Source organism: Heloderma suspectum, chromosome 1 (assembly GCF_057233095.1).
Source record: "Heloderma suspectum isolate Gila_16-S chromosome 1, 16-S_ref, whole genome shotgun sequence".
In the NCBI taxonomy this organism is placed as follows: Eukaryota; Metazoa; Chordata; class Lepidosauria; order Squamata; family Helodermatidae; genus Heloderma; species Heloderma suspectum.
The window spans coordinates 150933878-150960669 of NC_139458.1; the positions used below are offsets into that span (position 1 = coordinate 150933878).

Consider the following 26792-nt stretch of genomic DNA (forward strand, 5'->3'; position numbering starts at 1 on the left):
TCTCACAATTCATTATGGTAATACATTACAGTATGTTACACTCACGACCACAGGGTTCTTTAACCAGTTCAAATAGTCCCTTATTCCTGTTTACATACGGGCTTTGTATAGACATGTGATATACTTCAACATAGCTCCTTTATTATATGTTTTATGTTTTTATATGTTAAAGGTTTTAAATTACGTTTTATCATGCTGTATTTTAGGGCTTTAGTTTTGTTAATCACCCAGAGAGCTTTGGCTATTGGGCGGTATAGAAATGAACGAATGAAGCTACTAGTGGAATATGTACAATCAGGCCAACTTTCAACCATGCACTTCAACGAAGTAAAGATTTCCTGGTAAAAATTGCTTCTAGTGCACTTGGATTTGAGCAAGCAAAAATGTTTTTAAAAAGTGATAAAAGTGGGGTGCCTGCCTTTCCTTTTTGATTTAAGAACCTCTTACCTTCCTGGTTATGGTTATGGTACAATATAAATCTTATTTGTACAACTGGAAAGTGGGAGAGTTAGGGCACAATCATTTGCAAGTTAGACAGAAAAAAGTCATACATGGCTGGGGAATACTGGGAGTTGTAGGACTTTTTTCTGTCCAAATTTGCACAGGATTGTGCCCGTAAGCTTTTAGACCAAAATTTCTGCCATATAGGGCACTTCTGTGTTTTTAAGAAGACCAAAGCAACATATTACTCAGATCTTTTCATCTCCTGTATTGTCCCTAATTTTTATTATAAACTTTAATTTGGAGGCATTGTGAATTAGATACTTTTTTGTTAGTGGAAACAGATCTGTTAACCAGTTCTTGAAGCTTAAGTCTGGGATGTGTTGAAACTCCTGAGTCTTAGCAGTCATGCTCCAAAAAGCAGATGGAATCCTGCCAATGATGGGGGAGGCTAGGAGACAAAGGTGGTTTCAGTAGTGCGGTCCCAGTATGCTACTGGTCCAACAGTCACAAATGGAACTAGTGAATCTAGTGAATCAGTGATTTCAACAGCATGGTGGAAGCAATCTAGTGAATCCGCACCAAGTAAGGAGTGATTTCAGCTGCGTAGGATCTTGCTGTGGGGATCAAGGAACACTGAGGGCTTGAAGCCCTGGGTTTTTATACCATTTCAATGAAAGCTTCAGAGGCAAAAAAGAGTGTCATACCTGACATTACAAAAACACAGAGGTGAGGGAACAACTCCCAGGTGACCTCAGTATCCATTCTGGGCTGAGACAATAAGAGTTGTGACAGCTCTTAGCCAGAGTCATCACTAATGTAAAAAGGGCAGACCAAGAAAGTACTGAGCCTCTACCTATTTAAAAACAGTGACCTTCCCAAAAAGTTAAGAAATTCCCTGTCTTACACCTAAACTGGTGTTTACATTATGAGTAGAAATATCACTTCAGAGCTAGCATATGCATGCATAATTAAATGGTGATTTGCCAGTCCTGGAGCTTTATAAATATGTACAGTTATGATTAGCTTGGTGCTGCTAGATCTGACCTTGTGTATGTAACTTGCTAGTTTTTAGGCAAGACTGGTTTGCACTGTCATTTCTCCTGTTTCTGCTTAGCCTTACTTGGGCATCTTAAAGTGATCACCTCCATGCCTGCTAGCTATCATGGGAATCTACAATGCCTGCTAACAATGCTGACTGTTAGGGGTGGGGAACAGAAAACCAGGGTGGAAGGAGAACGAAATAGAGTATCTTGGAACAGGGAATTGAACTTCACACTGCAAAATTTTGTTCAAGGTCCCACATGTTCTTAATTTTTCATTTAAAAGTTGCTTTAAATAATATAAAAACAGCATGCAGAAATATAAAAGTAACACTTGAGTATTTTCTTTGAAATGATCTGTCCTCAGCTTCATTGGGTTTTATCCAAGAATTACAGCTCATGTGCCACTCAGTTTTTGGTGATTTCTCTCCCACTGCCCTAGCAGGCCCTTTCTGAAGCTCTCCCAAGCCCCAGGAGAGACTGATCGAGGGGCACGAGGGTCTGCAGTGGGGATGAGAGCACAGGAGAGCTCTTTTGTACAAGTGGCCTTCCGCTCACGAAACTTTTGGATACAGCCCTATATACTGTTGGTCATTCAGTTTTATTGCTCACTCTATGTACTATAATAATCCACATTAAAAATTTACTCTTTGTATCATTCTGAAATTCTTCTAGTGAAAACGTTCTCTTTAGCTTGCAGCTCAGAGCTTTCAAAATATATCTTTTTTTCTCATCTTGCACATAGATCCCAAGAGGCTCCTATAGATGGGCAACCACCTGCACTGCCACCTAAACAATCTAAAAAGAACAGTTGGAACCAAATTCATTTGCATTCTCAACTAGAATTGGATAACCACATAAATGAAACATACGATGATGATTCTTCCTCATCTCCTGAAAAATCCATGGTAAGATGCTGCTGCAAACTTGTTTGTCTGATTTGAATCAAGACCCCCCTTTGAGGGAGGGGGGAACACAATTAATATTAGTAATTAGGGCTTGTGTAAGTAGATTTAAACTACAGCAATGTATAAATCTATTAAATATTAATGTATAAATAACATATATTGACTGTCTAACATTTTTTGCCCATGTCCCGTATATTTGTGCAAACCATATAGACCTTAACGCAACTTTCATTATACTCTGGCAGACCTGTCCTTAAAGTACATTTACTGGCAATACTGATTCCTCAGCCATTTTGTCATCTGACACTTCAGTACTAAAACAGTTTACTTTGGATCAAATTCCAATGGAGTACTATGGAATTTGGAACTTGAAACCATGTGCCTTACACTGGAACTTTGTTTTCAGCTAGATTATATCCAACTGTACCTGTCCACCAGTAGAACAGACACCATTAATGGAATGGATTATTTTCCCGCATCCTATGCAACACTTTGCGCGCGCGCGCACACACACACACACACACACACACAAACGCATCTTCTCCAGAGCGTTGGGGGACCCTCTGGAACAGATTTGGAGGGCACGCAGGAGATTGCAGGAGGAGGAGAGGAAAGGGGAAGTCCCACTGCGTGAGTGGATATCTTGCAGTGGGGAAAAGAGGAATCCATTCCAACAGCGGGGTCTGTTCCAGTGGCAGACAAACACAGTTGGATACAATCCTTATATCTGAAAACAAAATTCCAGTGTGTGTAGGTGTAAGGCATATGGTTTCATGTTTCAAATAAGCTACCGGGCCAAGTTTAAGGTTTTGTTATTAATATACAAAACCATGAACAGCTTGAAACCAGGTTACTTTAGGGATCGCCTCACCCTTAATGTTCCTGTCCAGTTTTTGTGATCCTCGAAAGGAGCACTTCTGGTGGTGCCAGATGCTCCTGAGATTTCCCTTGGGAGAACTAGTAGCAGAGCATTTAGTATTGCAGAACCTGCCCTCTGCAATGCAGACATTAGATAGGCCTCTATAGTTTGGACCTTTAGATGTCTGCTTAAGACCTTCCTCTTTCTACAGATGTGTGACCCAGCCATTACGGTTTTAATTTTATTGTTGATCACTGATTGTTTTATTGTATATTATTGTTATATTACTATTATTTTAACCACTTTGATAATGTTACTTGAAAGTGGTATACAAATTTTTGCAATAAATAAGTCTGCTTGTGCAATGTTGGATGGAACCCATTGTGTTTAGGAGTAGGTTACAAGTTACCTTTCCCCCTTGTAAGTGTAACTACTTTTTGTTTAGCCAAAAGTAACTGTACTCTAATTGTTAATGAGGTATATTAAGTAACTGTGTAATAGTTGATGAGGAATTATGGATAAATCTGGGATTCAGGAAGCCTCTCTAAAGAAAGTCAGAGTTAGAGAGCGAATAACAATATTATGCTTTTACTTTCAGCCTAATGGTGGAATTCCTCATGACAATCTCGTTCTGATCAGAATGAGACCAGATGAAAATGGAAGATTTGGTTTCAATGTAAAGGTATTAATAACACTTCCCCTCGCATATCTCTGGACATACCTGGATGCTTTATATTCCTTAATTATTTGCCTTTCTTTTGAAGGGTGGATATGACCAGAAGATGCCTGTCATAGTTTCCAGGGTGGCTCCAGGAACACCTGTAAGTTATCAGTTTGCAGTGATATGTGCTTAGATGTAGGTATTCAGGTAGTTTTTGATTCCATATGCTTACTCCTGGCCATTTTATCTTGAAAACATGCTGCTATTTTACATAGTGTTAGAACAGTGTAGAACAGAGAGCCAGTGTAGTGTAGTGGTGAGAGTGACAGACTGGGAGCCGGGAGATCCGGGTTCTAGTCCCCACTTGGCCATGGAAGCTCACTGGGTGACTTTGGGCCAGTCACAGACTCTCAGCCCAACCCACCTCACAGGGTTGTTGTTGTGAGGATACAACGGAGAGGAGGAGGATAATGTAAGCCGCCTTGGGTTCCTTGCAAGAGGAAAAAAGGCAGGATATAAATGCAATAATAAATAAATAAATAAATAACAGAAACCTAAGAGACTTTCCAGTGCTTTGATGTATAAGAATTCATAATTTGTTGTAGGATATATTTGATCAAAGATAATTTTCCTATTACTCAATTTTCTAGTTCCATAAGGTATGATCTAGTACTTGAATTATCCTTTTTGTCTGCATTTGCGTGTGAAGCTCTTTATTTGCAAAAATGTGCATACTGGTGTCTTGGTTTAAACCTGGAAGAGAGATGCTTTCATACACAGTTATAATAATTCTTTATAAAGTAAAACAAATGAAATATAAACTTGATCTTACCAATGACAGAGCAGTTCTGTGCACTACCAGAATTTGGGATAAATTAGGGTCGTCATCAGCTTTGAGTCTATATTTTTTTAGATGTTCAGACGCACATGATGAAATCTTCAGAGTTGTCAAGTAATGTCCCAGACTTCAGTCATTTGAGATCATTGTGTGTTATACTCTTTTTTGCAAGTAAAATAATTTATTTTTTATGTTATAGTCCTGTTTGTAAGTAAAATAAATTATAACGTTGTGGTACAGGAAAATTGTGGATAATTTTGATATTAAGAAAATTCCTGAAATTGTACACGATGATAACCTAGATATCTTTATCATGCTTATATCAAAATTCCTATTCTACTAGACTCAAATTATTTGTAGCAATCAAATGTTCTATTCACCAAGATTGCTTCTTTTGTGATGCTATGATAACATTTGACCTCTGTATCATGAAACTTTGAAAAACTTTCTTTGTAGTTTATCTTTCCTTTCTTATAATTATCCTATGCACCTTTTCTTTCCTTCTGACAGTGTATAATTTCATTCTAAACTAAATAAGATTATTTCATTCTTACCAAGGTGATATAAGGAAATGCCACCTTGGTCTTTTTTAATGGAAAGACAGAATATAAATGTAACAAATAATGAGCAAGTAAAAATCTTTCTGCAACTCCATTGCCAGTAATATTTTGTGACACTTTTATTTTAAGATGGCTGGATTCCTCAGTGGCTGTGTTCACATGTAACGTTAAACCATGGTTATGCAAATAAGTCTAGCCTGTTCCCGCTCCCCTCTTCTCTTCTGGCACAGCCATGGGAAAGAGACTAGAAGCTTCAGCTTCTGTCTTAGATTAGCTGCAGTTTAATATGTGTAAACCCTGAACTGTGGTTAATCTTAACTATAGTTAATGAAAGTATGGTTTGAAGTTGCCTTGTTTCCACTAACTATAGTTTGCCTGGGTTCAGATTATATGACAAGCTGCAGTTAATCAAAACTTGAAATGGAAGCTTCTGAAATCCTCACAACCATACTCAAGGGAGGTAGGGAGGACATGAGTGCCTGCCTGGTGGGAGGCTAGGCTCATTCTTATAACACTAAACTCAATACTGAGTTCTTTAAACGACTGTTTAAAAAATAAGAGAAGGCAAAGCTTTATTTGTAATACCTCTGTATCAATCTTTTGTTCATGTGGCAGGCAGATGTTTGTGTCCCTCGTTTGAATGAAGGAGACCAGGTTGTGCTGATTAATGGCAGGGATATATCAGAACATACCCATGATCAAGTTGTCATGTTTATTAAAGCTAGCTGTGAGCGGCACTCAGGGGAACTTGTGCTCCTAGTTCGACCCAATGGTGAGTAATTTTATTGGTACAGAACATGCTTGCTTTTCCCTATGTTATAGCATGCTTCTGTCCTGGCATTTGTTATGGGATCTCTTCCCTCCTTGTTCCTTTTGTGTCTTTGATCATTTCCCTTGAAATCTTGGCATATAAATATTTTCAAATATGATGACCCAAATCTTAAATAAGAACATAAAAAGAGATCTGCAGAATCAGACTAAGGGTGGGTTCATACGTCACTTTAAGCCATGCTGGTTTATAAACTGTTCACAGAAGCTTATTTGGAAAATAAGCTGCTATGATCCCTCATGCAATCAGACAAATAAGCTACGCAGAGTGGTCTATCCCCCCCCCCCCCGTAGTCATCCTGTCTGGCTGGGATGGTATCCAAGCTTCTTTGGCATTGGATACCATTCCTCATTGACCTTTGTTCTACAGCTATGTCATGTTCCTCCCTCCGATTGGCTGGCCTCATGCTGGGGGCATCTTCTGTCTCTGTCTTCTCACCACCAACCTCACCGCACTTCCCAGCACCCCCACCGCCATCACCCCACCGAAGTGGTGCGGCACCAATCTCCATTGCCCCGGTCTCCAGCCAGATTTCCATGCTTTTCTCTTCTGCCCTGTCCGCCTGCATTCCCATTACCATTGCCCCACGCAACCTGCGGTGCTCCATGCCTTTTCTTGCACTGCCATGACGGTCTGTAGCGCAACCATCTGTAGAACCAGAATTTTCTCTCAGCATCCAGCTGCTCTGATTACGGAGTTTTTTGGTTCCTTTGACAGAATATTTTAGGACTTTTCCATAAGACATTCTTCATACTGTAGGCCAAAAGATAAGGAAGGTTGCCCACTTTTCTGCCTGCCACTGCACCTGTGCCTTTAACAGTATCTTGATGTGCAAACATCAGCAGTTATTATTATCTCCATAATGAGAAGTTATTTGTTTGCTGATTTATTCATGCCATGCTGCTCTTAGACACATAAGAGCAGGCCAGGATGTTTTTCGTTTAAGCAGTTGACAATCTGCCCTAAAAATGTTTTTGGACTGTTCACATAATTCCCATTCCAACTGTGTTCCTGTTTGATTTTTAACTGCTGGATTTCCATACTTCTCCCTTTCCCCCTGCCCGCCTGCATCCCCACCACCATCACCCTACATTAAACTTACCAGAATACACAGTAGTCGCAAACAGAACACATTTTAAAAGACTTCTAAGTTGAGTTCTAGGAACATTGCCATCGCCCCACCCAAGCCGCTCCACACGGCTCCTCAGTGTCCCACTCCCCAGCTGGATTTCCATGGTTTTCCCTCCCTCCGCCTGCACCCCCTCCGCCATCGCCCTACCCAACCCACAGTGCTCCCCACCTCTCCTCGCATCACCCTTTTCCCCTGCCCACCAGCACCAAAAAGGGGGTGGCGGCTCTAAATCCTTGGAAGTTTACAGGAACGGGATAAAATTTCATACACAGGTTCCCATTGTGGGGAGGCACCCAAGGCAGAACTAAAACCCTGTGCAACTGTGCCTCTCCATGGGAAATGTGGAGGTTTGACAATTTGGAAGTTTGCAGAGTACACTGCCGAGGGAGGTGTGAAGGCAGAGATGGGCAGAGAGCATAATCTGTTGCTTGGCAGATCTCGGAAACAGAGATCACCTGAAAGGAGCAGAGCGGTGGCAGCGGTTTTGACTGCTCTTGCCAGGCAACTCCGTAGGCAATCTGTTTAAACCACTCTGGAGCACCAGATGACAAGCCATGATGGTTAAAACAAACCCCACTGCAGACCATGGCTTATCAGGGTGGCTTAGTTTGGTTAAATAAACCACCGTTGTTGGGGAAAACCGCTCGCAGATGACGCGATGCACCATCATGGCTCATTCAGAAAAATAAGCCATCGTGGCTTATGGTGTTGTATGAACCCAGCCTAGTCCAGCATACTGTTTCTAATAGTGGTCAGCCAAATGCTTCTGAGAAACTCATATAGAGGTATACCTGTGAATACACCTGCTAAGGAGGCAGTGAGTTACACCTACTGCCTCCCTAGCAGGTGTATTCAGAGTTATACCCACTGCCTCTGAATATAGCAGTTCTGTTTAGCTTTTATGGCTAATAGCTGTTGGTCTATTCTATAGTAATTTGTCTAATCCCCTTTTTAAATCACCTAAGCCAGTCACCATTGCCACACCTTGCAGCAGTGAATTTCATGAATTCATTACTTGTTGTGTGAATAAGCTCCCTTTGGGGTAGAAAAAAAGGGTGGTGTGCAGTTTTATATAAAAATGGGGTGCTGCAGACTTGGGGAGGGGTGCAGTAGAAGGAGGGGATCCCCAAAGGTTGGGGTGCCACTTTAAATCATTAAGATCACTTCGTTAAGTGGGTGAGATTGAGCTGTAGTCTGTCTTGAATCTACTGCCACTCAGTTTTATTGGGTGACCTCCAGTTCTTGCATTATGAGAGTGGGACAAATATGTCTCCAATTTCTCTGTACTATTCATAATTTTATATCTCTTCTTGTTCAGCCTTTTTCAAAGAAAGCTAAAGAAACAAACATTTCAGCCTTTCTTCCTAGGAAGGTGCTTCAGAGCCCTGGATCATTTTGGTTCTTTTTCCTGTGCCTTTTCTAACTCTATAACACTTATTGAAATAGATGACCAGAACTTGCACACAGTATTCCAACGGCAACTGCAACAAAGATTTATGGTACTAGTGATTTTTTGCAAACAACCCACAGTGCGTGGTTTGTGTGACCGGCAGACAGTCGGTCCCACCACCCACAGTACGTTGGTTATTCCTCCCCCTTCCCCCTCTGTCCTCCAGCCGGCTCTGCCTGGCATACCAGGGGACTTGGCAGCAGAACCAGTCTTGTCTGCCACAAAGCCCCTGTCCTTGTTCCGATGTATGTATGTAGCAATATATTATTTAAAATAATATTTTCGCTTGCCTTATTATTCTTAACAGAGTGTATTATAATCCTTTGTATTTTCCTCCTTCAGGCAAAACTTCCACTTTTTTAAAGGAAGCCTTCTTTCCTTTTTATAGCTGTTTTGGCTCTGATAATTAAGTAGTGTTCTAAAGCTAAAATTGCAGCCCTCTGCCCACATCTTTGGGAGTAAGCCCCATTGAACTGAATGGCACTTAGTTACAGCCTAATCCAATGCTTATTTTAGTTGTAAGTTTTGACTTTCTCACCAGGCCAGATGTGTCTGTTACATTTTCCTGATGAGATAACGTATAACCTATTATACGTTATGACAGCATGCCAAAATGAGATGCTTGATTTTGGTGCACTGCCTGATGACAGTATAAGAACCACTGAGCGGAAAAATATAAGGAGAAATAAACAGATTTAAACAGAACAGTTGAAATTGCTCCATCTCAGTTAACTGGCAAAAGATTTTTTACTTTATTCAATTATTTGTCAATTTATATATTTAGGGTTCACCTCCTTTACTGTACCATAGTCAGAGGAAATAAGTGGTGTAGGTGTTCCTGATTTAACTTGCCAAACTGTGTTGATTGCAGTATTAGTTTTAAATAAAAGACCTTGAAATGTAGAATTTAGTGAAAGCCATAATTTCCTCCTCCACACTTTTTGCAGTTTTGTTTTACTTCCAAGCACTGCTAATAAAAATGTGTTTGTATTCTGCAAACACTGTCTGGCACATATGTGTATAACACATGTTGTTTCCAGGCAGGAAATGTATGCAGGGTAATTGTTAAGTGATAATAGCATGCATTCTAGTAAAAATCAGGCCTTTTCTGTCCTTGACTGAAGGATGATAAAACTGCATGAAGGAGAGGGAGATAGGTGATTTTATTTTGATTTAGGAATATGGAGTTATATCCAATGTTAGTCTAATTTAAGACCCATTCATTTCAATGGGACTACTCTAAGTAAGAGTAAAATTGGATATAACCCATGTGTTGCATCTATCCACCACTGGCAAAACAGATTCCTCTCCCCCCTCCCCTTCCTGCCCCTGGTACACCCCCCAAATTTGCTCTGGAGGGTTGGGGGACCCTCAGCAACAGATTTGGAGGTTTGGCTGTGTAGAGGGAGAAGAGGAAGGGGAGGTCCTACTGCATGAGCAAAAGTCCATTCGTGTGACCTTGGATGCAACCCTATGTTGTATATGGATTGATATTACAATAAAAACAAAATGTTGCAGTGTGAGGTTCTCCTGTCCAGGGTTTCAGACACTCCATTCCATTCCCCTTCCCCCTGGTTTTCTGGTCTCCCTTCCAACAGTCAATCAGTATTCCATGCCCACTGGGCTACTTTGAGGGGTATTCACTTGCTAAGGTTTTTAAAAAAGATGATTTGTACTTCTGCTCATATCTCCCTCTTGTGCGTGGGTAGCATTGCTTTAGCTACTTAAGGACTCAGAAAACTAAGATCACTGTTAGTATTTGTTGTTGTTCAGTCGTTAAGTCGTGTCTGACTCTTTGTGACCCCATGGACCATAGCACGCCAGGCCTTCTTGTCCTCCACTCTTTCCCGGAGTGTGCTCAAGTTCATATTAGAGTGAATTTTTAATATAATTTTATCAATCTATTTTCTGAATATTGTATCCACTTTGGAGTTGTATTTCTCTTATGCAGGATGCTTAAGTAGGATTGCTTTTGCCATTACATGTGATCCCACACTAGTGGGTGAAGGAAGCAACTACATGGGAAGGGTCAGTTTCTTGGATCTTTCCAACCCAAGATCAAGAACACCCATCATGCAGAAAAGGCCACTCATGTTTTTGCTATCTTCACATGCTGTCCTGGTGGTGAGATTCTGCACAGCTAGAGACGTGGTTCCCATGTTGATGCTGGTGTGTGTGGACTTTAGTTTTAACTCTCTTGGTTTTAATTTGTTCATCAATTAGCCAGTTTGAATACATTTTGAGGATCTCTCTACAGGTAATATTTTGAAGCGTATTGTAATGAAACTAACAGTTTCTCTCAACTATTTGGAACTAAATTATCTCAACTTATCTTAAAATTCTGCAAAAGTGCCATCAGCACTGTGACCACCTATTTACACGGAACAGCACCAATTAAAATCCAGTTGAAAAGCGACATGTTAATTCAGGGGGGAGGAACACTTTTTGGGTGGGAGGGCCAAATGGCAACCTTGCCTGGCCTTTTGCAGGCCAGAGGACATCGGGGAATGTGGAGATGCCCATTGGAGGAATCTGAGAAGGCTGCAACAATTAATTGGTAGGAATAGTTAATCAATGAATGCTTTCAACCTCAGTCGTCTCAACAGTAGTTGCAACATTAATCCTTTATGCTATAATCGTCTGTCTGAAAAAAAAAATCTCTGAAGATCCTTGTTTACAAAGAACACGTTAATTATTTGTCTTTGGATGAATTTTCACTGCAGCAACTGTCTACAGTTACAGCTTGCCTCTTCTTCAGTAATTATGTTTCCTTTTGGTTTATTGTAGCTGTTTATGATGTGGTAGAAGAAAAGCTGGAGAGTGAACCAGACTTCCAGTACATCCCTGAGAAGTCCCCACTAGATGGAGTCCACCAGGATGATAATGCTCTGAGGGAATCAATGTTTCAGCTGGCAGAGGGGCTCATCACTGGAACTGTCCTGGCTCAGTTTGATGTAAGTAATGTATTTCTTGGAGATTATGTATACCTTCCTATGCTTTTCAGCTGAGAACTTGTCAGCAGAATGGGCATTTCCCCTCCCTCTGCAGCATCTGGGTGTCCTCAAACTCTGCTCCAGAGAGTTAGAGGACCCTTTGGAGCAGATTTTGGGAAGGCGCAAGTGTATTGCGCCTGCAGTAGGCTTTGAACTCTTAATTTAGAGGTGCTAAGATAGTGATAAATCAGATCCAGGTTTACTTACAAGGAGATACTTTATTGAGTACAATCAGCACACAGGCGTACCCAGTGGTTGGATCAGACAGCTTCTCTGAACCCAGAGCCATGGGGTAAAATGGGTTTTATACCATACCTGTAGGGATGGCGGAGAATTCCGCCACAAACCCCAGTGAGGCTGGATTCCAAAGAATCCGGCCTCTGGAGTCCGTGGCGGAACAGGGCACTCATCTCCACCTCCCTCTGGAATCCGTCTGCGCCAGCTCTGCTCCACGGCAATCCTGCAGAGCCAACCACTGGCTCCGCATCGCTGGCGATATGGCCGGCCCCCATTGCCGTGCCGTATCGCTGGGCTAACTCCGGACGCAAATGGCGTCTAGAGGGAACCAGGTTGCCTACTCCTTCTCTATGTGGCGGGGGCTTGTAACTTTCCCCACATAACCCAACACACATGCAAAGGAAGAAACAATCAGAGCAGTCTAGGAAGCCCCACAAGTAGTATCACGTCCCCGTGTACCATAATGCAGGAGCCATACCACACATACGACTAGGATATATATGGATTTAAATTAGCATATACAAATTTTATGCAGATTTGCATGCTAGGGCATAGACCCTGAATCTTTTAAGTGCCTAGTGATGTGTCTGGTGTAATGGGCTGCTGGGGGAAGGAGAGGAGGAAAAAGTCCCATTGCACAGGCAGAGATCTGCTGTCTACTCTCAGAACCGCTGTCTACTCTCAGAACCGCTGTCTATTCTCTTCAAGAAATCATGGAGGACGGGGGAAGTGCCAGATGACTGGAGGAGGGCTAATGTTGTCCCCATCTTCAAAAAGGGTAAAAAGGAGGAACCTGGGAACTACAGACCAGTCAGTCTGATATCAATCCCAGGGAAAATTCTGGAACGGATGATAAAGCAATCCATCTGGAAGCACCTTGAAAACAATGCCGTGATTACTCGAAGCCAACATGGATTTGTCAAAAACAAGTCCTGCCAGACAAATCTGATCTCATTTTTTGATCAAGTAACCTCCCTTGTAGACCGTGGGAATCACATACCTCGACTTCAACAAAGCTTTCGACAAAGTGCCCCATGGTATCCTGATCAGCGAACTAGCTCAAAATGGGCTAGATGAAACAACCATCCGGTGGATCCACAGTTGGCTACAGAATCGGACTCAAAGAGTGCGTATCAATGGGACCTTCTCAAACTGGGGAGAGGTAACGAGTGGGGTACCGCAGGGCTCAGTCCTGGGCCCGGTGCTCTTCAACATTTGTATTAATGACTTGGAGGAGGAGGTGCAGGGATTGCTGATCAAATCTGCAGATGACACAAGATTGGGCGGGATAGCTAATACTCTGGAAGACAGAAACAAAATTCAAAGTGATCTGGATAGACTGGAGTGCTGGGCAGAAAACAACAGCATGACATTTAATAGGGATAAATGCCAAGTTCTGCACCTAGGAAAAAGAAACCAAATGCACAGTTACAAGATGGGGGATACGTGGCTCAACAACACTACAAGCGAGAAGGATCTTGGAATTGTTGTCGATCGCAAGCTGAATATGAGCCAACAATGTGATGTGGCTGCAAAAAAGGCAAATGCTCTTTTGGGCTGCATTCATAGAAGCATAGCTTCCAAATCCCAAGAAGTACTAGTTCCCCTCTACTCAGCACTGGTTAGGCCTCATCTGGAGTACTGTGTCCAGTTCTGGGCACCACACTTTAAGATGGATGCAGACAAACTGGAGAGGGTTCAGAGGAGGGCAACGAAGATGATCAGGGGACTGGAAACAAAGCCCTGTGAAGAGAGACTGAAAGAACTGGGCATGTTTAGCCCTGAGAAGAGAAGACTGAGGGGAGATATGATAGCACTCTTCAAGTACTTGAAAGGTTGTCACAGAGAGGAAGGCCAGGATCTCTTCTCGATTATCCCAGAGTGCAGGACACGGAATAATGGGCTCAAGGTACAGGAAGCCAGATTCCGGCTGAACATCAGGAAAAATTTCCTGGCTGTTAGAGCAATACGACAGTGGAACCAATTACCTAGGGAGGTGGTGGGCTCTCCCACACCGGTGGCATTCAAGACGAGGCTGGACAGCCATCTGTCAGGGATGCTCTGACTTGGATTCTTGCATTGAGCAGGGTGTTGGATTCGAAGGCCCCTTCCAGCCCTACTATTCTATGATTCTATGATCCACTCACACAGTATTGGATTTCACCCATTGTATTTAAAGCAAAGTTTGCTGGAACGTTGTTGACTTCAATTAATGTGATTTTCTGTAAACCTATAAAACTAATGGTTTCAGGAACTGATTTTTCATTTTATGTAACTAGTTGGGTTTTTATGAATACAGGTTAGACCCCTCACTCCAATTTCATTAAAATACCTGAATGAAAATAGTCTTTGGGTGCCTTTGGATTTATTTCTAATCTTACTGGTGCTTTTTCTTTCTTCATTAAATGTGTCTCTTTGAGTTAATGCATATTGTTCATTGAGGTTCAAATTCAGGTTGTTTCATATGGCTGCATAAACGCACAGATGTATAGGGTGCTACTTTCTATTTGAAAGTGGAGTGGATGAGAACATCTTTGAAGTTTGCTAGTTTGTTGCTGTTTTGAAGAATCTGGCACTGGGCGCTGTCAGACACTATTCTTGACTAGATGCTTTATTGTTTGGACACAATATGCCATTTCTTGTATTCTGTTTATGTGGAAAGCCTTAGTTCAAACCAGGGAACAGCACAGCCTCCATGTCTTCAAACGTTACAGTTAGGTCATTCCACATTGCCTTTTGTTCATGGCTTTTCCTTAATGCAAATATTATTCCATTACTTTACTTTCAAACCTTCTGACAATATTTTTGTTGCAAATTTCAGGGATAATAAACTCAGTTTCCTGAAAACAAATTGCTTAAGTGCAGCTAATGACATTTGTACCTGTAGCAATGTGCTTGCAAGCCAGAAAAAGTACGTTTGTAATAGCGTGCAGTTGTCTTACTTGTATTTGCGCTCTCGTGATTAGTCATATTCTGCTTGTTACTATCTGACATGTTTGTTTCTGTTTAGCAACTTTACAGGAAGAAGCCTGGGATGACAATGTCTTGTGCCAAATTACCTCAAAACATTTCCAAAAATAGATACAGAGACATTTCGCCTTGTAAGTGCTACTATGTATGTAAGTTAACACATTTCATTAATTGCTATTTATAAAACTAATTGATATTTTTATTACCTTTTTTTCAGATGATGCTACACGGGTCATTTTAAAGAGTAATGATGATTACATCAATGCAAATTATATAAATGTAAGTTTATGACAATCTTCATTCTATATTCATATTTGGAGATGAAATAGCTTAGCCTTCTGTATTTAAAAGCTGCAAAAAGAAGTCCTTTAAAAATGTTATTTGAAATTGCTTCAATGTGTTTGTTATAAGATACTGCAATTGTAATATAGATGGAGAAAATTCTGCCCATGTAGCTCTACATCTGTTTTTTGTGAGAACTCCTTTCCCAGAACTTGAAAAAAAAAACCCTTTGATGCACCTCTATTTAACACAAGGGTGCGCAGTCCATGCCCCCCCCCCCAAGTTGCATGTAGTGTAGTTTATTTATAATTCCTCCCTTGATGCTGATCAGCATTTCTGCTTTCCCACTGCTAATGGTGCCGAAGCAACAATGCCAGTCAGGGTTGCCAGGAGGAGGAGGCAGCTGAAGTCCCTTCCTTACCCCATGATCCCACACAGCCAGTATTGCTGTTTTCCACACATTAGTGGTATGGAAGCAGTGATGCCTGCCAAGGTAGCTGAGAGGGGAGGGAGCTAAAACTTTATCTTGCAATTGGCAACCAGGAAGCAGCTGGCATTGCTGCTTCAGTGCCAAAGGATCAATGCTTCCTCCTCCCTGCAGCAACCCAGAAGCAGTGGTGCCTGTCAGTTTTGCCAGATTCTCCTCCACCTGGTGACCCAAAGTAACAGGCATTGCTGTTTCTGCACTGCCCATGGCAATGTGAAAGCAGCACTGCCAGACAGACTTGCTGGGGCAAGGGGGGGGGAGGCTTTTGCCCCCCTCTACCTCAACGACCCTGAAGCAGCCTCCTCCCTGTTGCCCCAGCAACCTTGCTGCAGGATCACTGGGATGAGGGCAAAGTTAAAACTGGCCCTCAGAGCCAAAAAATTTGTGCATCCCGATTTAAAAGATGGGAAGTGCCCAGTTGTACACGAATAGAGAAGTTGTACCCCAAATAGAGAAAGACCTACAATCCTAAGTCATTAGATGTTATTTCTTGCAGGAGTCAGGCGAGGAAATGATTTTGGTATTTGATCATGAATTTTACTGTAACCTTTGACAGTTAATTGTGCAATAATTCCATTTTCTAGCCCTCTTTTGAGATGAAATTTGATCTAACCAAGAGTACACCGTTGTGAAATTGCTAAACACATTCTGCAATTTTCTCTTATTTTTAGATGGAAATCCCTTCTTCCAGTATAATAAATAAATACATTGCCTGCCAAGGCCCTTTGCCCAACACTTGCCCTGATTTCTGGCAGATGACTTGGGAGCAAGGTTCATCTATGGTTGTTATGTTAACCACTCAAGTGGAACGGGGCAGAGTAAGTTAGTCTGTAATTTTAACTCTTAAAACAACTAGCAAATCCAATGCAAATGACTAACTTTTATTTACAGTTGTATTTGTATTCCTGTGCTGTTAAGGTATTTCCAAAGATGCAAGGTTGTGTTTTTAAAAAATTTGCATCAGGAACATATACCACTTAACTGAATTTTGGCATTTAAACATGAAATTGATAAAGGATAAGCAACTGAACTGATACCTAGTTTCAATGTTAGTATATAAAATACAGATCACATCTGATAGCTAGAATTCTGGTGGCCTGGGTTAGGTACAGACTAAAAATTAAAAACATCTGATGAAATGTCATGTTATATTAACATGCTCATATATAATAGCTTTATTCTCACATTTTTGAGAGGCATAGAAACTTTCACTGCTGTGACAGGGTTATTTGCGAAGATTGACAATCCAGTGCAAAGTATAACACTATTCACAGTCTCAGCTATAGTAGGATCTGCCAAGTGAACTGGAATGAGAAAACTTGCATGTGCTGAGGGATTCCCTGTTTGTCCTAGGGTTTTTAATGAGTGCAGCAGTTCTAGTTGAGATTTTTTTAAAAAAAATTTGAGAAAATATGTTTTGTAATTATTTATTGTATTTATATGCCTCCTTTTTTCCAAGGCGGTTTTTAAAACAAATGGTACAAAATGTAAAACATAGTTCCTCAAGCCAACTGATTGGTCCTTCAGGAGCTGATGAGATAAGCTCCCTGGCCTAGTCTCCTTCGCTTCTGCCTTCCCTCAAAGCACACAGGTCTTAAGTAGCCCCAGAGAAGATAAGGGAAGTGTATAGGACAGTGTATTTAGACAGTTCTTTCCTGTCATTTAGAAAGTTGGTAAATGCTGTACTATTTTTAATAGCTTTTGGAGAGAACTGTGGGATGTTGTAGTTGCTGTCTGTATGTCTGATCCTGCTTTTAGAGTTTTTGTGTTTATATGTATCTAATGATGTTCCATTTTGTAATATTCTTAGGTGCTTTGAGAGATGTTGTGGGGACTAAAATAATAATAATAATGTTAATAAAATGATAGATTACTCTAACATTGCAGAAACCATGCAAAAGCATACATTTCTATATTAAATGAAGTCTGTTAAATATAATATTAAATATAAGAGAATTTAATTAAATATAGCTCTATAGAAGTGTGGCTAGAGTGAGGAATACACCTAGTGTGACTAGAATGAGGAATATAGATGTACATCAGGATTTTAATTATTGCTCGCAGTAATCATGGGATAGATTTCCCTGGGCAGGGTAGAGGATCAGCATGGAAATTTGGCTGTTTGAAAGGTTTTGAGCTTATAATGGGCAGTATCCAATCCTGCCTGCATGCTAATGACACTCACTACTAGCACAATGGGAAGCTCGTGGATCCTGCAGCAATCGGAATGGGGCGCGTCAGTGGAGCTTGCAGAAAGCAGCTCCACTGACCTGTCCCATTCAGGAAGTGAGCATTTCTGCTCATTTCCGGGGTTAAAGACCTAGTTCCTATTACACACATGGCAGATCCCACTAGTGTAACAGAAACAGTAGAAATGCAGTGGCAGCATTGGCTACTGCCCAATATATTCAACTGTAAAATTGCTTATAATTTTAAATCAGAAGCCCCTTGCAACTGGTTAGAGCCTGATGTACTTGCAATATCCTATGCAGTAAATTATATGAACAAAAGAATTATCCTAGCAGAAATCTGTTAGTCTTTATTGAGCTGTCAATTAGTCACTGGAGTGTTTCCTTAATACAGTTGTGCAAGGAGTTATTTGTCTTCAGTGATAAGACTTTATGCATGTTTCTTACAGTAACTGGAAGTAGTTATAAGGAATCGGGCAAAATACTCCTTTTGAAATTTAAGGAGAAACTTTTTTTAAATCCTGTTGACCTTAGGTAAAATGCCATCAGTACTGGCCAGAGCCCAGTGGAAGTTCCTCATACGGGAATTTCCAGATCACTTGCCATTCAGAAGAAGGAAACCCTGCTTATGTCTTCAGAGAGATGACGCTGTCTAACTTGGAGGTGAGACAACTGTCTAATGCTGTAAAGGCCTAAAACTGAAAGCATCTCACTGCAAAATTTAATCACAGCACTCTTATTTGGGCTGTTTTTTTAGTCTCCCTGAAGAGGTGACATATCACTATTTTTTGTTATATTTTGTTCAAAACAAAAATGTAATAATAAATTTTCAGAGCTCAAACTTTTAATCACATTCCTATAATTTGGTCCAAAGTGTTGAGCCCTGCAACCCATGAAGATGTACATTAATTAAGAATCTGCAGTATATTTTGTCTAGGATAATCACAGCAGTGTTCTTTACGTTAAAATGAGAAAAATGTAATTTTAATCCCATAAGTTTTCTTCATAGAGCTATGAATGTCCCCGTTTTCTAACCGTTGATTCTCCACATACCTTTTTGTGCAAACATAGAGATAGAAGATAGCACATAGGAAAAATGATAAACTAGCTCCCTTCCTCAAGCAAAACAGTTGTTTGCCTGATGCATATGAAACTCAAAATCCTGTATGGTCTTGCATCCACCTAAGATGCCTCAATAAAAGTTATCAACTTACCTGTTTGGAATCTTTAAAGGGTACCGTTAAAGTGTGACTTCAGATTTAATCCCAGATCAGCACAGCATATAGCCCATTGTACACTTAACCACCTAATCCGTATCTCACCCCTCCGTAATGATTTTGTACTTTATTTAACTAACATGAAACATCCAAATGTCGATTTCATAACATGTGAACAGAGGAACTTGTAAAACTGAGGTTCGTTATCTTTGCACGTTATAGGAAAACACAGAAATGTTCAGTTACATTTGACCAAATTTTGTCTCACTAGAAAAATGAGAACCGTCAGCTCACTCAGATCCAGTATGTAGCATGGCCTGATCATGGGGTTCCTGATGATTCCAGTGATTTCCTGGATTTTGTATGTCTTGTCCGGAAAAAAAGAGCTGGCAGAGAAGAACCTGTTGTTGTTCACTGCAGGTATTTAGTTCATAGGGAAAACTCAATGTACTTCCTTTCCCAAGTTTTTAATTGATAGCATTATTTCACTTTGTAGCATCATACATTTTCAGATATAGATAATTCTAAATTCTTGTTTCTCTTAAATTAAAAGCAACTGTCACTTGCTATTTTCCTTGACCTTCTGAAATTAAGGTAATTTAGATGTGATCAGATTTGCCTAATTATCAGAAAACATGTTTAGATGCCTCATAAAAGTACAATGTCTATTTGTGTCAGTACATTTAACAAGGTAGGACTGGGAAAGGAAGCTAATTGAGATAGCTATACTAACCATGCATGTGAACTATGAGGCTGAAAAGGAAGTGGCTATTTTAAAGAGAGGTGTCTGCTAATAATATATGCAGCAGTAATGCATTGAATTGTTTAACACAAAATATCACTTAGCAAAATGTATACATGGGGTTGTGTCCAGTTGGTGTCATTCTGCTGACTGCTCTTTGATCCAGCCGAGGCTTCTGTCAGTAGAACAGGGAGGGAGGCAACTTTCTGTGATTCCCTCTTCTGTTGCAACCTTCCACACCCTCTCCAAAATCTACTCCAGAGGGTTGCACAACCCTTCAGAACAGCATGGGAGGTGCTGTGGGGGGCTGCTGCGGGGTCATAGTCTAATACAGGGGTAGGTAACCTTCTGGGCTTGTGGGCACATTTGGAAATTTGAGAAACTGTCCTGGGCACAACCATAAAATGGCTGCCATGGGTGGGCATGGCTAGTCACAAAGGACAAGTAACCTGCCCAGAGGCATTCATGGAAAATTAAGATAGCAGCATCCAGATATTCCCATTTCACTTTGAAGCAATCCAAGCTACCAGTAAGAAAATATATGATGTTTATTCGTTCAGTCGCTTCCAACTCTTCGTGACTTCATGGACCAGCCCACGCCAGAGCTTCCTGTCGGCCGTCGCCACCCCCAGCTCCCCCAAGGTCGAGTCCGTCACCTCCAGAATATCATCCATCCATCTTGCCCTTGGTCGGCCCCTCTTCCTTTTGCCTTCCACTTTCCCTAGCATCAGCATCTTCTCCAGGCTATCCTGTCTTCTCATTATGTGGCCAAAGTACTTCAGTTTTGCCTTTAATATCCTTCCCTCAAGTGAGCAGTCTGGCTTATTTCCTGGAGTATGGACTGGTTTGATCTTCTTGCAGTCCAAGGCACTCAGAATTTTCCTCCAGCATCACAGTTCAAAAGCATCTATCTTCCTTCGCTCAGCCTTCCTTATGGTCCAGCTCTCGCAGCCATAGGTTACTACGGGGAATACCATTGCTTGAACTATGTGGACCTTTGTTGTCAGTGTGATGTCTCTGCTCTTAACTATTTTATCAAGATTTGTCATTGCTGTCCTCCCAAGAAGTAAAAGTCTTCTGATTTCCTGGCTGCAGTCAGCGTCTGCAGTAATCTTTGCGCCTAGAAAGACAAAGTCTGTCACTGCCTCCATGTTTTCTCCCTCTATTTGCCAATTATCAATCAAGCTGGTTGCCATAATCTTGGTTTTTTTGAGGTTTAACTGTAACCCAGCTTTTGCACTTCCTTCTTGCACCTTCGTCATGAGGTTCCTCAGCTCCTCCTCCCTTTCAGCCATCAAAGTGGTATCATCTGCATATCTGAGATTGTTAATGTTTCTTCCAGCGATTTTAACTCCAGCCTTGGCTTCATCAAGCCCAGCATGTTGCATGATCTGCATACAGGTTGAATAGGTAGGGTGAGAGTATACAACCCTGCCGTACTCCTTTCCCAATCTTAAACCAGTCCGTTGATCCGTGGTCTGTTCTTACCGTTGCTACTTGGTCATTATACAGATTCCTCATGAGGCAGACAAGATGACTTGGTATCCCCATACCACCAAGAACTTGCCACAGTTTGTTATGATCCACACAGCCAAAGGCTTTAGAATAGTCAATAAAACAGAAATAGACGTTTTTCTGAAACTCCCTGGCTTTCTCCATTATCCCACGGATATTGGCAATTTGGTCTCTAGTTCCCCTGCCTTTTCTAAACCCAGCTTGTACATCTGGCAATTCTAATTCCATGAATTGCTGGAGTCTACCTTGCCAGATCTTGAGTATTACCTTACTGGCTTGTGAAATAAGTGCCACTGTTCGATAGTTTGAACATTCCTTGGTGCTTCCCTTTTTTGGTATGGGGATATAAGTTGATTTTTTCCAATCTGTTGGCCATTCTTGTGTTTTCCAAATTTGCTGGCATATGGCATGCATCACCTTGACAGCATCATCTTGCAAGATTTTAAACAGTTCAGCTGGGATACCGTCATCTCCTGCTGCCTTGTTATTAGCAATGCTTCTTAAGGCCCATTCAGCCTCACTCTTCAGGATGTCTGGCTCTAGCTCACTGACCACACCATCAGATCTATCGCCGATATTATTATCCTTCCTATACAGATCTTCCGTATATTCTTGCCACCTTTTCTTGATCTCTTCTGCTTCTGTTAGGTCCTTGCCATCTTTGTTTTTGATCATACCCATTTTTGCCTGGAATTTACCTCCGATGTTTCTAATTTTCTGGAAGAGGTCTCTTGTTCTTCCTATTCTATTATCTTCTTCCGCTTCCGCGCATTGCTTGTGTAAAAATAATTCCTTATCTCTTCTGGCTAACCTCTGGAATTTTGCATTTAATTGGGCATATCTCCCCCTGTCACTGTTGCCTTTTGCTTTCCTTCTTTCTTGGGCTGCTTCCAGCATCTCAGCAGACAGCCATCTTGCCTTCTTGGTTTTCTTTTTCTTTGGGACGTTTTTTGTTGCTGCCTCCTGAACAATGTTGTGAACTTCTGTCCATAGTTCTTCCAGGACCCTATCTACTAAATCTAGTCCCTTAAATCTATTCTTCACCTCCACTGCATATTCATTAGGAATATTAGTGAGCTCATATCTAACTGATCTGTGGGTCTTCCCTATGCTCTTTAGTCTCATTCTAAATTGTGCAATAAGAAGTTCGTGATCTGAACTACAATCAGCTCCAGGTCTTGTTTTTACCAACTGCATAGATGTCCGCCAACTTTGGCTACAAAGGATGTAGTCAATCTGATTTCGGTGTCGACCGTCTGGTGAAGTTCATGTATAAAGTCGTCTCTTAGGTTGTTGGAAGAGAGTGTTTGTTATGCACAGTGAGTTGTCTTGGCAAAATTCTATCAGCCTATGTCCTGCTTCATTTTGTTCTCCCAGACCATGCTTGCCTGTAATTCCAGGTGTCGTTTGACTACCCACCTTAGCATTCCAGTCTCCTATAATGAAAATAACATCTTTTTTTGGCGTACTATCCAGTAGGTGCTGCAGATCCTCATAGAACTGATCTACTTCTGCTTTTTCAGCATCTGTGGTTGGGGCGTATATTTGGATCACTGTGATGTTAAATGGCTTACCCTGAATTCGAATTGAGATCATTGTCATTTTTTGGATTGTATCCAAGCACTGCTTTAGCCACTTTATTATTAATTAAGAAGGCTACTCCATTTCTTCTGTGGTCCTCTTGTCCACAGTAGTAGATCTGGTGGTCATTTGATGTGAAATGGCCCATTCCAGTCCATTTCAGTTCACTGACACCCAAAATGTCTATATTTAATCTTGACATCTCCCCAATAACCACATCCAATTTGCCCTGGCTCATAGATGTTACATTTCAGGTTCCTATGGTGTGTTGATCTTTAGAACATCGGATTCGTCGTTCACTACCAGCACCATCAGCTGCTAGCCGTCCTTTCGGCTTTGAGCTAGCTGCGTCATCACATCTGGGGCTAGTTGAACTTATCCTCTGTTCCTCCCCAGTAGTATTTTGACCATCTTCTGACCTGGGAGTCCCATCTTCCGATGGTATACCGACATATCTCTGGTTGTACTGATCCATTTAGTTTTCATGGCAAGAATACTGGGGTGGGTTGCCGTTTCCTTCCCCAGGGATCGTATTTAGTCTCTGCCATGACCTTCCCGTCTTGGGTGTCCCTTCACGGTTTAGCTCATGACATCATTGAGGTGCTCAAGCTCCAGCACCGCGACAAGGTAATGATCTCCTATACTTTTAGAATAAAAATTGGGAGGAGTAGGGTGTCTTGATGAGCACCAAGGGAGTTGTCTTGGGGCACATTGATGCCCATGGGCACCATATTGCCTACTCTTAATAGAGTAATAGCAGAAGTTGATCTGTGGAGGCTGATGGATGAATGGTCCTGTCTTTGGCAGGTGAATAGACTGGATTTTCTGCTTTGATTTTTTTTGTTGCTAATGATAATAAGTGGTATTTGAGCTATATGTTGAATGCCATCTTCTGGACAAAAAAAGTAATTAACCTATTACTAAATTGCAACACGTCTATACCAAACTAAAACAAAACAGCGTAAATTATGTAAAACTCTCCAATGCTTGTAAAATGTGGCTTTAAAACAAGTGTTTTCATTTTAAATTAAAATACAGGCACATTTTGAACTGACATATGTAGTCACCTAGAATGTGCTGACTTCAGCATGTTACTCTTTATTGGGGTAACTTCTAACACAACTCACTACTTGTGTTTGTAACTTGGAGGCACATCCAAAGCTGCCCATGGCCACTACTGATGCAGCGGAAAGCTAGTGCTTCCTAAAGCCAACGGAACCGAGCCAAAACTGTAGGCAGATTGATAGTGGGGACCAGAAGGTCTGAACATACAACACTAATTCTGGCCCATTTAATCTGGCTGCCTGTATATTTCTCAGCCAAATTCAAGGTGCTGGTTTTGACCTATAAAGCTTTACAAAGATCGGGACAACCTGATGGAGCGCCTGTCCCAGTATGAACTTACCTGTACACTAGAATTGTCATCTGAGGCCCTTCTCTATGTGCCTCCTTGGAGGGATGTTCAGAGAATGGCAACAAGGAAGAGGGGCTTTTTGCTGGTGGTCCACCAGTTATGGAGCACTCTCCCCAGTGAGGTCCATCTATCATCAATATTGTCATCCTTCTGGCACCAGGTTGAGACTTTCCTCTACTTCCAGGCATTTGATAGCATTTGATAAGGTTTTAAGTGATCCTGGGATTTTTGTTGTTGGTCATTTAAATTGGTTTTTTTATGTAAATGGTTTTTATATTACATTTTATATTGTGTTTTTGAAGTTTTAATCTCTTGTAAACTGCCCAGAGAGCTTTGGCTATTGGGTGGTATAAACATGTTAATAATAATAACTAGAAAAATAACAGTAACAGTAACAACAACGCTCTCATTTCCAGAATGAAATGGGTCAGGGGAGCTCACAGAAGGGAACTTCACTGACCTGTCCAGTTTCAGAAACAAGTGCTTCGGCTCATTTCCAAGATTACTCTACGAAGGTGGTAGCAATACCAGCACCACGGCCAGGGAACCTATTTAATGCTTGATGAACTGAGTAGAGAGAAAAGGTTCCCTCTCAGGTCTGTTCCATGTCCCTGCCATGGAAGACAATCAGCACAGATGATTGGCTCCCAGGGCTGAGCCTGGGTTATAGCACAGCCAGGCAGCAAACCAGTTTTGCACAACAGAAGCTTCGGGGTGCAAGAGAATCAGCAGGAGCATAAGCCTCCCATTGGATACTGCCCAGTGTTATGAACTTGCCCTTTTTGCCCCATTGAAAAACTGCTGTGTAATAGGAAGAAAACCTCTTCCTCTTTACTAAAGCAATGGTGGGCTAAAAGTAGACCTCCCGTCCACTGATGGTCTACCTAGTTGCTGCTGGTTGCTAGGATCCTTGCAAAAGTAATGTAGATTTTTGTCTAATCCAGCAAGAATGCATACTCAGGATCACTTAGACTAGTTTTTCCTTAACTGTTAAAATACCTGGAGCATGTACATTTTAAACACATTGGACTACATGGGTTCTGGTAAAGGTAATGATCACACAGACTATGCAAATCTGAAGTTGGCCTACCCCTAGTCTAAAGCACTGCATTTGAAAAGTTTCCTTAGAATTGCAAGCCCAGTTGTTTGCCTGTTTATGTGACATGGTCTATTCCTGAAGAACAGTCATAAGACGTTAGCATCTTTCATTTCCCATTAAATCTGCTATCTTTGATATGGGAGAAAATGGTCCTTTTGTGGGAGAAGCTGCTGCTATATAATTTAGGATAGGGTTAGAATTCAACAGGGTTATTTTACATTTGTTTCCATAAAGAGAAATTGTTGGAAAGCAAATTCAGATATTTATTCCCTTTTTGAGGCTAATTTGTGTTAAATATTTTTGCCACCACTTTGGAAGACTTTCTGAGCTGCATCTTTCACATTTGTGTCACTTGGACATTTTTTCTGACCTCAGTGCTACTATCAAAGCTAATGAGTAATTCACACCTGCCAATGCTACTATTTCTAATTGCTGTAGCTGCCGTAAAATTGTGTGGATGTGTAAATGATAATGGAATTCTCAACACAAATTTATTTTTGTTTGAAGCCTTTATTCCTCGGAGTGGCAGATTAAATCCTGAAAAATATTATGGCTGTGATCTCACAAATTGTAGTGTCAGCAAAGATGGCCATATAGAAACAGGAATGTTAGCCTTTCCGAAAGTAATCTACTTAACAATATACCAGGACTAAAAATAACACACGGGCATTCAAATGTTACAGTGACACTTAAATCAAAATCTGTACAGAAAAATGTGTCCAAAACTTTCTAAGAAGTTGTTTGGAAAATAGCAAAAAAAACCATACATATATTTTTCAAAGCAAACAAAACATAAAAGTAATCAAGCTGTGAGAAATGAGAGGTACAAAGCATCTTCTACTGAAACCTGTGGCAAATGCAGTCAATGTACTCTTAATGGAGCTGGCTTATACATGATTTTTTTTTTTTTTTTTACAAAGTAGCAGTTTCTGTTAAAATACAATGGGCAAAACATTTGCCAGCCACCTACGAATTGTATTTTCCTGCAGAAATTAAGTTTGTGCAGTTCTTATTTCTGAAAAAGTTGAAATCTTAGCTAACTCAAACTATTTGCAGTTTTGTCTTATGTAAGTTATGTACAAATCCGAAGTACTTTTAAAAATATTTAATGTGATAAATATAGCAGCCCTTTCTTATGTTACAGTGCTGGGATTGGACGAACAGGAGTTCTTATCACTATGGAAACAGCTATGTGTCTTATTGAGTGCAATCAGCCTGTTTATCCCTTGGATATTGTGAGAACCATGAGAGATCAAAGGGCCATGATGATCCAAACCCCTGTAAGTAATTGATAGACTGTAGAATAAACTGTTTCCGGTAACACACATGCTTAGGCTGTTTATTT

General features: G+C 41.0%; 1 protein-coding gene across 12 annotated transcripts in view; it reads left to right on the top strand.

Moving 5' to 3' along the window:
* Positions 1-26792, top strand: part of PTPN4 (protein tyrosine phosphatase non-receptor type 4) — a 143237-nt gene that overhangs the window by 99297 nt on the left and 17148 nt on the right. For all 12 annotated transcript variants that reach the window (XM_084806941.1, XM_084806981.1, XM_084806913.1 and 9 more), the window contains 11 exons: positions 2230-2392; positions 3850-3933; positions 4016-4072; positions 5926-6082; positions 11509-11675; positions 14962-15052; positions 15139-15200; positions 16362-16508; positions 18414-18542; positions 19368-19516; positions 26592-26727. In XM_084806941.1, coding sequence (XP_084663067.1) covers positions 2230-2392; positions 3850-3933; positions 4016-4072; positions 5926-6082; positions 11509-11675; positions 14962-15052; positions 15139-15200; positions 16362-16508; positions 18414-18542; positions 19368-19516; positions 26592-26727 — 1342 coding nt within the window. The remainder of the gene's footprint in view (positions 1-2229; positions 2393-3849; positions 3934-4015; positions 4073-5925; positions 6083-11508; positions 11676-14961; positions 15053-15138; positions 15201-16361; positions 16509-18413; positions 18543-19367; positions 19517-26591; positions 26728-26792) is intronic.